Consider the following 12,517-nt stretch of genomic DNA (forward strand, 5'->3'; position numbering starts at 1 on the left):
AATGTCAGATAACTAAAATTGTGTAAATCCACAAAAATGGACAAGGGATATATTTAACCAATGACAAACTCATGATTGTGATGTGACCTAGTTGTAGTTGAATGATTTATAGGGTGTTTCTGTAGAAAAACCAAACAAAGCTTTTGAGTCTAAAGCCTAGTGGTTAGGCCATTCTCCTGGAAAGTGGGAGGCTGAGGTCTGAACCCAGGTCTCCTGCTTCCTGGGTGGCATTCCTAAAGTCATTGAGGGGTTTATGTTCCTTATGCAGTGAATGGGAAAAGTTAGGCAGCCCAGGCTCCAACCACTCGGCTACTATATAAAAGGTGGGTGATTGATATAAACTATCTTTTTAAAAGTAGCAGGGGTGTAGGCTGTAGCCGTGTTGGTCTAAGGACATGGGCAGACAAGGTTCCTTGGGTGAATCTGATATCTTTTATTAGACCAACCCAAATGGTTGGAGAATAGTTATTAAGCAAGCTTTCGGGTTCAAAAACCCTTCATCAGGCTAAGGAAGTTTCAGCAGTCGGTGTGTGCTCTTCCTGGATGGAATGAAAAGTAAAGAAGCCAGGGGCTGGACTAGGGAGTCAGTTGTCAGGCAGATTATAACGTGTCATAAATCCAATGTCTATATTTAGTCCATGATTTTTAGTATCCAGGAGGTTGATGAAGTGGAGTTCATAGGCTCGTGTCTGGGAAGTGTTGTGTAAGTTTCCTTTGAGGATCAGGACTGAGAGATTGGAGAGAGAGAGTGGTTTTCTTGTGAGAAATGTGCCCCCACCAGTAATTGGGTATTTCTGTCTTTGATAGATTTCTGGTGTGCGTTCATTTCCTTTCCATATTCCCTGCATGCATCTGTACTTACTCTCCTACTCAATCTTTCCAGTGCTGCAGAGGTTGAGCGGTCATGTCGGAGAGCAAGAAGCGGTTTGAGTCTAATGGAGAGAACATGAAACAAAACAGGGCTTGAACTGAAGGGACTGGAGTAGAAGACAGAAGAGTGTACCTTTGGTCAGGATACCAATAATGTCCCATTTTGGTTGGGGTAGAGAGAAAAGGCATGCTGTGGGTGGAAGATATGGATAAGGATATTGAGAGAAGCTAAACCACGTTAGAATGGCAAAGGTTGGGTGAAGACTTTTTACTTGGGCTTTTTTATGGTTGTGTCAATAAGGTTACTTAAGCATATATACCAACTCATGAGCATTAGTGTGGGGCTTTTGGAGTAAAGGTGGGATATTCACAAAGCTCATTTTTGTAAACACTGGCTTTTTGGGTTGTATAGATTTCAGAGTTTTGCCTTCTGCTATTAAACTGTGGCATGGATTAAATCACTTCATTAATTTGATGACAACTAATTTTGGGAGTTTCAAAATGTTATCCAAATATAGCTTTGCAGCTTTCAAAATGTTGCAGTTAGCAGCCTTTGATGTATCTTGAGCAGTGACTCCTCAAATTAAGCTGAAACATGAAGACAGGACTTTTAGCTTTTGAAGCTATAGCCCCCTATTAATGATGTAAGTGACTGCAACCTGTTACATTGCATGTAGAAGAGGAGCAGCATTTTAACTCTGCAAAGGTTGCCAGCACTGCTGTTGTATGGGGCAAAACATGGGGATCAGCCCTCCATTTTTTAAAAATAGATTATTGCCAAATGTAGCATTTTGTGGTGAATGGGAGTGAGAGTTGCATTTATGCAACCATGGTGAAGTACAAGACTGGGGTCTTTTCTCTCGAAACTTTTGAGCAGATAGGCAATTGTACTGGCATGGGTTATAGGTTATTCATCATTGCCTCAGAAAGGTGAATACTGTTATGTTTCATGTACAAATAAAACACTGAGGCAAAATTGAGTTTTGCTTTTAAATTTGAAACAAACTATTGTATTATGAGTTTGGGAGCTGGGATGAAATTCTATACTCTCATGCTTTCTGTGGAATTGAATTTGAGGGTGTGGATTGCCCTTTGATAAACTAGCACAGAATGTGGCCTCTGCTCTCAAGTTGGGAGGGCAGGGGGAGGGGGTAACAGTTGCCATTTCTTTTAAGAAAGCAGCCCCCTGACAAGCGTTTTTTTTTCTTTAGAGAAGAGGAGGAACGTCTGAGAAATAAAATCCAAGCTGACCATGAAAAAGCTTTGGAGGAGGCAAAAGAGAAGTTAAAGAAATCTCGAGATGAAATTCAAGCTGAGATTCAGACTGAAAAGAACAAAGTAGCCCAAGAGATGAAAAAGAAAGATGACAAGCCACTGCCACCTGTACCTCTACCAAATCTCATAGGGATAAATGGTGGAGAACCAGTAGATCTTGACATCCGAGAGAAGAGGAACAAAATTAAGGAGGTAATGGGCATAGCATGGTACTATTGGTGGTTGACTATGATGAGAGTTGCTTTATTTATATCTTCTGTTCGTGGTTTTATAACCATTTTGTGTAAGATTACATCTTGAAAATGAATATGGCCAACTTAAAAGCCTACTTGAAAATAAGCCCATGTAAGGTACTCAGAACTCTGGTTTGCAGTCAGAAATAACATGGGAATATGGATATCGTATTGGACTTTTCCTGCATTGAGTGTTCAGTTCTTTAGGTTTTCTTACTCTCTAAATCAAAAAGTTGCTATAGCATTCAATACCAGACAAATGGGATGTGTCTGTTTAGTCATATATGTTTTTAAATATCTAACATAATATCAAAGGATAAGAGCAAAAATGTTGCTGGACTTGAGAAGACCGGTGGCTTCTTTCGTCCAGTGTCCTGTATCTGTCAGTGGCCAGGACCATGCATTTGAGAAAAATATTCAAGGAGCTGTAAATTGTTGTGGACTAGCCTGTCCATCAGGGAAGTGTTTTCTTAGTATCCTTTATTTAGTGCTTGGCTTCTCCCCTGGAGTTTTTAAAATACTGTTCAGTAAAACAGACACAGATCAACAATATCTAATATAAATATGAATTTGATTTAATCACAGTATATTAATTATGTAACAGTATATTTAACCATACTTTGATTAAATCAAACTAATATTTATATAGATATTGTTGATCTGTGTGTTACTAAACAGTATTTCAGTCTTATCAGGTCCAGCAACACTTTTGTATCCATATGCACACATTTTGTCTAATTTTTCTTCCTAATCAGTTTGTTTTGGTTTTGAGAAATAACTCCTTTTAGCATACCAAGCATGTGTTGATGGTTAAGATTTATAGTTTACTTATAATGAATATACTTGAGTCATAACCATTCGTTTTTAAACAGTCATCAACCTTCCATCCATTGAGGTGTTTTTCTTTATTTGGTATAACAAGATCCAGAACAGTTACCTGCAATACTTTGTGAGGTAGAGGGGCATAATTTTTAGAAACTCCAACAGCATAAATCTCCCACACACAAGTTTGCAATTGCAGTTTCCCCCCTTTGTTAGATAAGGGGTTATGGAGCAACTTAAGGCTGTCCAACTTGCAAGTGGCCAGGGGTTACAAGTTGGTTGGTCAGGTTACCCCTGGGCACTTCTTGCACCTTCCCCCTATCTCACCGCTGCACTGCATTGAACTATGCCATGCACGGGTCCTCCCCCTGCACAGTGCTGCGCATGTGGGACAAGAAACCCTGGCCTTCTCCCCAGCTTCCTGCACTGTGGGCTACGTTGCTATGTCTTGTGCCATGCAAGGCCCATGACAGAGTGGAGGGAGAGGCAACCTGGAATCCTCAGCTGCTACTGCATGCAGAGCAATGGGAGAGCGAGCAGCTGGGTTGGAGTCTGGGAGCATCCTGTGCCTGGGTATTGTTAGCATTTTTTATTCAAATTGGATCTACATCCTGAGGTTCTGAGTTAGTAATTTTAAAATGAATAATGGTATCTAATGTTTATTCTTACTTTTTTCACTTTATGCTTCCTTCCCATATTATAACCATTTTATCTTGTAATTTTCCCAAGACATTTCAGTAATGTCAGTTTTATCAACTTTCTTCTGATCAGTGAAAACTTCCAATTTCTGTTGCTTGCTACTCAGACTCCTACTGTTTTTATATATAAGCATTAACAAAATTTCCTCTCTTCACATTGTTATTTCAGGCTGTGATGTTTCTAACACTTAGCTTTATTTTACACTCTGTTTTCTCATTGGTGCTCTCCTTTGCCTGTGTTATTTTAATACTTTGGGCTTTTCTTGACAGTTTCTGATCTTGAAGAAATGCCCCATTATTTCTTAGATTCAGGCTGTCTTGTTGGTATGACCCCTAGTTAAGGTGGCCTTACTGCTACTTTTCAGCACGGGGATGCTGATACATGTGTTGATCTGGATGCTTTAGCACTGCTCTAATTAAAGTTTCTCTCCCCACCACTCTCCTTCCTAGTCCTGGAGCATGTGTATAAACACCCAGTGGCAGCAAATGGAGAGCACATATCAAACTTATACAGCAGAGAAGGGCAAAAAGAGGAGAAGCATGCTGGGAAAAGCTGTTCCTATTAAGTGGCATGCCACTAAATACAGGTGACTATCTAAGGCTCATCTCCTCAAATGGAGACTACTTTGGAAAAGTTTAGGTGGACACTTGTATAATGTCTGTAAGTGCTACTCATTTGAAATAAAACAAACTTTAACAGTACCTCCAAAAAATTTTGTGATTTTTAGAAAGTAGTTAAAACATTAAAAAAAATTATTTTCCAAGTAGTGTTACCTTTTTATTAATATATAAGCATTTACAGATGTGTTGGGTGGGAACTGGGTATTAAAGGGATTTAGAAACTACTTTGACCCACTGACAGTTGATTTGAAAAAAATATATAAGACTACAGTTGAAAAAGGTATATTGGTATATATACACTATAGACGTCTTCTGGCATAGCTTTGTTTGTTGGAGGGAGGAAGGAAGTGAAGAGGAGTGTGTTGGTCAAAGCCCTTAATGAAGATGCAGTTATACTTACAAAACTGGTTAAAATTTATTTTACTGGTATAACTTGTTCTGTGCTTTGGGGATAATTTTAATAGTGGTATTGAAGTGCAGCTTGACTGGTATAGTTGTCTGCACCCTAAGTATGTGTTACAGAAGCAGAATATCAATATTGCTGTACTGGTAAATAATTTCTAACAGCCTAAATCTCAGAACAAAACATTTTCTTAACCAAGAGTATTAAAAATAAAAAAAAGAAAGTAAACGTGTACTCCAATTATCAATACAGTCTGTATTCAAAATTTAAGGCAGAGAGGGAGAAGGTATATATGTTTCTGTTCTCATGATTATACAGTGCACTGAAGATACAAGTTCCGGGTAGTGTTCGTCCCCAAAATCTTTGTGGTAGCCTGAACAAACATTCTAATTTCACAATTAAATACCAGAAAAGAATAAGCATATACACTTTAATTCACTATTAAAATAAAGGAAAAGAAAGCTTTGCATCTCGTTTCCACCTTTGTGTTCATAAAATCATGCAATTTAATATGTGTAATCTGTTTCAGTTTAAAGCATTTCACACAATGTTTTTTCCATTGTAGATATGTCTGCAGTGGCACTCAACGTATGGCCTGAGGGGTAGATCAGTGGGAAGACTTCCTTCTCTCCACAGCTGCAGCTAGCAGGCAGTTGTGGCCTTTAGTGCTTCTAGGTCACAATCACCCAGGTTGCTGCTTTAAAACAGCGATGCTTAGCCACTGGCTTGCTGGCCAGATCCAGCCTGCAAGGCTCCCCAGGGGTCTGGAAATCTGGTGGCGGAGGCATGGTAGCAGCATTAATTGCTGCTTCTCTGCTGTCAGATTTCCAGACCTCGAAGGAGCCCTGTGGGTGGTAGGATAATGTGGCCCTGTGTGCTAGATCACTGGTGGGCAGTGGGGCCAGTGTGCAGAGTTACTCCACAGTGAGATCTAGCATGTGGGGTCAGTCCAACTTGCGGCCAGATGGTCTGAAAGTTGAGCATCACTGACCTAATCCATTGAATGAACTATGATATAAGTTAAATAAGGGTCTGCACTGGTCTCTTAAGACACCTACAACAGCAGATTTTATGGATCAAGAAGTTTATGGGTAGTAATACCTCTTCCCCTTTAGCTTTTTGCTGTACTGAGTTCTCAAAATGAAAGTTTTCCACGTCTTATCTGTCAGAGATGGTGAAGGAGGAAAATCCCCACTAGATCAGAAATACTAGATTATAAAGCTACAGACCACTTCAAAGCAGTAACTGATTCAAGGAGCTAATCTTTCTAAATTGTTAAACAGTGAAACCAAATGCATTGTAGCATTGCCACATATTGCACTCATTTCAATGCCAAAGCTCCCATCTCCACCTCAACCAACACAGAATTATTCTCAAAGGACACTTATACATGTGCGCCGGGGGGGTGTGCTTTATTTACAGTGGCTCTGAGTGCCACTGATCATGGGAAGCCAGGCATAGCATAATGAAAAAACAGCAGAAGGGTGGGCAGAGTGAATTATCTTATTGTGTAGTTGTGGGTAAGGTTAGACAAGCTTTCAAATGCAAGACATTCTTTCTCAGGCCCTGAAGAATGCTGATTACTGGGAGATCAGAGCCTATCAAAGGTAATAGGGTCATTCTCACCTTTCTTTTTCATACTGTGGAAATAATTCAGGAGCTGGATAAAATATAATGTACCATGAACCTGGTATTTGTGTTTTAGTTCTTGGTTTTTAGTGTCCAGTTAGCTTATGAATTCACAGCACCTCCCCTCTGCTATTTTTTTTCACTATCCTGTGCTTAGCTTCCTGTGATCAGGGAGACCTGGTGAAGAATGTCCTGTATTTGAAAGCTTGTCTAACTTTATCCCAACTACATAGTTGGCCCAGTAAAATATACCACCTTAAGAAGTCCTTACCTCTTATCACATTATTGAAGTTATTGGAACATACTTCTGAGGTAATAATTATAGTCATTTTATAGGTGGGAAACTGAGGCACAGAGGACCTGTTCTTACAGCTCTGTCTGGATGTTTTCTCCCCTCTGCTCTGGGTTTCTCTGCCCTCTGGTGCTGAAGTTTTATTCCCTCACATCTAGCACCTCTCAAATTCTCTGCTTTAGTCTCACTCTCCATGCCCTCTGTGTTTTAATTTCTTCAACCCTTTACTTTTTTTTATTTAGTGTTGCTTTTTAATTTCCATTCTGTATTTCGTGTTTCCCTTTTCAAATAATCCTTTTCTAATAAAACACTACAGAAAGAATAAAAGAGAGATCAGTCTTTCTTTTCTGTGGTTCCTATCTCATTCATGAAACCCTTTCTAACTGTTGCAGCAGGTGAGGTAAAGGTCTGATAGCCCCCTGGCAGATGTTACAATTGAGATGCAATTACCCTTTTAATTTCACCATAAATAGTAACCCTGCCACATATTGCAGGAATTAATGGGGCAAGAAACAGGAAACCAGCCACAAAAATATTCCATAAAATATATGTAATATTTGTCAGGCTTCAGGCTTGCAGTTGAATGTGTGGCAGGGTACCCAGAGCTGGCTCAAGATTCCAATGTAGTCCTGGCTTTGGGACCACCAGGGTCACACCAAACTGCTGCTGGCCAGTGTGTGCCAATTTGCTTTGGCACCCTCTACCTGGGAACTGCACACGGAGGTCAAATTGACCTGGTAGGTGCTGGCCAGGCATGGACCGGACCATCCCTGGGTTTCTGGCCAGCATGTGCTGAGTCACTCTGAGCTGCTGCCTCAGGGTGGGTGCTAGTGGGGTCCCTTTCTGTGCGGTGGGTTGCTTCCGCACCCACTGCTTGAGCACTGTGCTGGACAGAAACACTGCACACTGCAGGGACGGTGGTGCCTGCCAGGTCATTTTGAGCTGCGTGCGTGGTTTCTAGCCAGAAGGTATGGACCTAAGTCGATGCATGCTGGCAGGCAGCAACTTGGGAGTGACCCTGCACCAGCAGGACAGGAGCCCTTCATGCAGCTCGAAATAAGGCAGCAGGCACCAACAAGGCAAGAACCATTCATGCTGAGGGGAGCCCAGCACCCTATGCTGGCTGGCTTTGTGCTAGGTGCCTGACTGCGATGCCTCTTCACTAACCTTGCCGTTGTCTGTGCGTTTTCTGATTCAAGGTTAGTTGTACGGACTGTAAGATGAGACTTGCTTCTCCCCCCACCCATGTTGACTGGGAGGAAAAAAAAATCTTACCTTATAATTGAGTATATTTACCAATTCTGAATTAGTGTCACATGACAAATAGTGGCAGTGAAGACGTGATTTCTTTTTTTTTAAGTTCTTGGTGCAGAGTATGTTGTTCTGCATTTGGTTTGAAGTTCATGTTGAGATTTTCTTGAATATATTTTATTTTTACTGTCCATTGCTTTCTGTGTTGATGTTTTGAAGGAACTGCTCAGTTTTTTTTTTTTTCTTGACCAAGAGCCATATTACGGACTTCTAATATAGACTGAGCAATACATGATCCTTACTACAATGTGTACGGATGCAATTGATAGATATTAGTGATCCAAGCACGCATTACATCAGCCACCTGGATTGAAATGGGGTATTGCATGCAAAGGTTTGTCCTATCAGGCTCCACGTGAGGTTTTAACTTTTAATGGTCAAGCTTGGAAGACCTGCCAGTGGCCTAGCAGGAGACAGGAAAAATAATTTTTTTGGCTAGGAGTATGTGAGAAAACACTGGATTACTGGAATTTGTAGGAACAGACTTTGTTTACTTACTTAAAAATATGTCCCCTGTGTGGGAGCGAGGAGGATACAAATTTTTTGTAGGTAGGATAAAACATATGGGAAGGGTGTCTGTGTATCAGATTTAATAACAAACCTGTGCAGGGCTTTCTAACATAGGTCTCATTTTAATGAGGTTTTGCATTGCATTATTTTTTGTACAGCACGCTGCAGGGTATATATTAGTATATAAAGGATTTATTGATTATTTAAACTGTTTGTCATAACACGTTATTTTTTGTCCACTGAAGGAGTACTGTGCTCTTGTATAGGATCTTTTTTTTTAAGCCAAAGCTTTTCAAAGCCTTTTAACTAACATTATCCCTGTTTTATATGTAGGAAAGCTCTTATGTATATACTTGCCCTAGGGCCTAGGCCATGCAAAAAGCAAAGAATGGAATATGCATCTCCTGATTCTGTCCTTGACTAATTGCTGTGCTTACTGCTTTCAAAATTCTGTAGTCTTCCAAGCTATTAGAGTGATAAGATTAGCTGCTTGTTATCATAGCTATGCTTTATCTGTTTTCTTTTTTCTTTTTTGAATTTGATTGATAAAAGCTTTTCAACTCAATGTTTGAGACTTTAGGATTATTTTGCCACTCCTACAGATGAAAGCATTACTTTTCCCAGTTTAAAAATGTTTACATGCCCACTCCCTCACCTGCTGATCGCACCATTGCTTACCTTCCCTTTGCAATCCCAACTCTGGTTGGGGTCTTGGTCTGGCCGTGGGCAGGGAGCACATGCTGCCTCTGACCTCAGCTTGGCCATGTAGTGGTGGCAGCAGCTGTAGCCCCGGCTGAGGCTCAAGCTATCATTGCCATAACAGCTGTGTTGGGACTGGAGGCAGCATGTGCTCTGTGCTCCCTGCCCCTGCATAGAGTAGGGCATCAGCTGGACCTAGAGTTGCAAGATGGGTAAGGTAAGCAGTGACACTTGAGGGGTCGTGGGAGCAGAGACTGAAGGGACAGGGGTTGGAGTAGGAAGGGGGGAAGTGGCTCTGACTCCACAGTTGGAGTCCCTGCTCCCCGTCCTCTGGCTTGTACTCGAATCTAACATGGGTGGCTTTTTTCCCCACATTGAATGAGGGAAAAAAACTGTCTTGGATTCAAGTAAATATGATAAGCATATTTTGAATGTTCCAAATAGCTGAAAAATAAATAATTACCGTATTTACCTGAATTTAAGACAACATTGTATTTAACCTCCCCCCAATAATTATACTGTATACATGGAAAATTATGAATTTCTTATAACTTTCCATGTACAGAATGTATTTAATAGAAGGTGTCTTAAATTTGCCCCTGATGCCCCCTTTCCCCCTGCTGCTCTGGTAGGGAAAGTTGTGGTAGGGGGCAGAGCCAGACCACTGGTTCTTTTTTTCTTTTTTTCTCCCCTCCACCATTGCTGCTCCTTGCTGCTTGTTCCCCATGCCTATGCCTTCTGTCACTATCTCCCCCCTCTCCCCCCACCTGTATCTTCTGCTGAAGCTCTGTTCCTCTGGGGCAGCCAGCAGTAGTGGTCCAACCTTGCCTGGCCATGGAGAAACAGTGGCATTTCCTAGTGGGCCAGGTTGAGGCTAGAGAGACTGGAGCCTGAGCAGAAGGTAAGAGGGGTGGTGGGGGAGCAGGCTGGAGGTAAAGGCAGGATGCAGGTTCCTCCCTCCTATTCCCCACCCCTACACTCTACGCTGTCCCCTGTGTTCCCCCTCCTCTGCCAAACAAGACATTCCAGACTGGGGCAGGCAACAGCTTGGCTCCAGCTTTGCCCCCAAATCCATGGCCCAAGCTGGAGCTAATATTCCAGGATACACTTGAATCCAAGATGAGGCTATTTTTTCTCCATGCCAATTGTGGTATAAGACTTTGTCTTGCATTCGAGTCAATATGGTACATAAAGAAAACAACAAATATAGGTTCACAATTTACCTGGACACGTTAAACACCCCCAAAGTTGCATTGCTTAAACAACATAGTTTGTATGCATTGTGATATACTTTTAAATTTCATGTTGTTTCTCTGGTAGACCCCTGTTTTATTGAGTACATAGGATTGGTGGTACAGGAACAAAACAATGTAGTATAGCTCAGGGATTTCAAGCTAATTTGGCCCTGTGGGTTGGATGAATGGCTGGTTCCGTACGGCACCCTTGCTCTTGCTCTCCTATTCCCCACCCTTTCCTCTGACAATCCATTACATATAGCACTTGCTCCCCGAGCAGTCAGGACAGGTGCTGCTTGTAGCATGGTTCCCAGACCGTCTGGGGCAGGTGCTGTGTGGCACATGGGTCATCTCCAGACCCGGGGGCAGCACTGGAGGCCAGATGATGGGGCTCTGCAGGCTGGGACTGGCCCGCAGGCCATATCTTTGAAACCCCTAGTATAGATGCCAAGGCTCTTGTTGAAAGAGAGGTTGATTTAAAGTAAGGGACAGAAAGCAGACAACGCATAGTTTTATAGCGAAAGTAAGTGGATGTAAAACAAAGAACTTAGTTCTGTCCCTGGCTCCATAGTTATCTTAAGTGATTTTTCTCAACATCACCCAAACCAAACTTGTTTGTTTGGACTCCTCATTTTCTGGGTGCCTGTTTTGAGATATCTGACACTTGAAGAAATACTGAGCACAAACAGTTGCACCTGAAGCCAGTGGGAGTTGTAGATGCTTAGTATGTTTGGAAGTAAGGCTTAATATATTTGGAGTTCTGAAGAAATTAGCATCTGCTTCAGGATTTTGGATGGTTCATACTTACAGTCCTCATTCTGTTGGTGTGTCGTTGTCTGGCTTTAGGCAAGACTTTATTTCCCTGTCTGTCGATAGGAATTACAGTGTATTCCTATGACACAGACCAGAGGTTCAGATGAATAGCTCAGAAGCATTAACCAAATTTAGTAACTTAAGTAGCATGTAGTAAAAGCTGTGATTAAAATGTGATTAATTGTGTATTTGTCGCAAACTATAGATGGTATGCAGTAAGACAATAAGTAAATTTTAATGAAGGTAGATCAAAACAATTACTGTAAATAGTTATCTTTTCATTTGTGCTATGCTTGTCCCATGGAAAAAATATGCAATCATGTGAATAGAAACTACATCATAAGGTATATGCAGAGTGGGACCAAATTTAAGATTACATGGGCAAACCTGTATTCTGACAATGATTAACTTTTGAGGGCTTGTGTGCAAACTTTTTTTTTAACATTGACTTCTACTTAAAAATAGCTGAGTCTTTGTGTGTTTTACTTTTGTGGCCTTACAGTTTGATTTTGTTGTCCTTTGTACTTAAGTTGTAGGAGAGAATGACTTAATTGTGCTTATTTTGCCTTGCCATTATTATTTATACACTTCTACAATACCCTTTCTAAGAATCTCATTGTAAGATGGGCTTACAACTTTGGATCATTCTTGTAGTTTGTTTCTGAATCTTCATTTTTAAGCACCTTTTTGATGTCTGAACCTCAGAATTGGAGGATACAATGTCACAGCATGACTTTCAAGAGGCAGTGCCATTCTTAAGGCCTGCCCTAGTAATACACTATGTGCATTAGTGACATCTTTGCCATGCCAGTCTTACATCTGGTTGCTGATATTTCTCTTGCCTCAGTATATTTTAAGTATTTCCATTTGTTTTTAACCGTATCTGCTATAACAGTGGTTCCCAAACTCTGACACATTGCACACGACCAATTTAAAACTATACAACCTTAAGTACCACCAGCAAATTTTTCGGTTCAACCTTAAGTACCACTAGCAAATGTTTGTCATATAAAGTGATTATAATAAATCTGTTAATGCATACCACTGACAGGTTGTCTGCGTTCCACTGGTAGTACCTGTACCACAGATTGGGAACTGCTGTGTTC

The 12,517-nt window shown here is 41.1% G+C and overlaps 1 protein-coding gene across 1 annotated transcript in view; it reads left to right on the forward strand.

The window, feature by feature from the left end:
* MAN1A2 (mannosidase alpha class 1A member 2) overlaps positions 1 to 12,517 on the forward strand; it is a 199,672-nt gene that overhangs the window by 33,804 nt on the left and 153,351 nt on the right. The window contains exon 2 of the mRNA XM_059720326.1: positions 2,082 to 2,337. Coding sequence (XP_059576309.1) covers positions 2,082 to 2,337 — 256 coding nt within the window. The remainder of the gene's footprint in view (positions 1 to 2,081; positions 2,338 to 12,517) is intronic.

Source organism: Alligator mississippiensis, chromosome 1 (assembly GCF_030867095.1).
Source record: "Alligator mississippiensis isolate rAllMis1 chromosome 1, rAllMis1, whole genome shotgun sequence".
Taxonomy (NCBI): domain Eukaryota; kingdom Metazoa; phylum Chordata; order Crocodylia; family Alligatoridae; genus Alligator; species Alligator mississippiensis.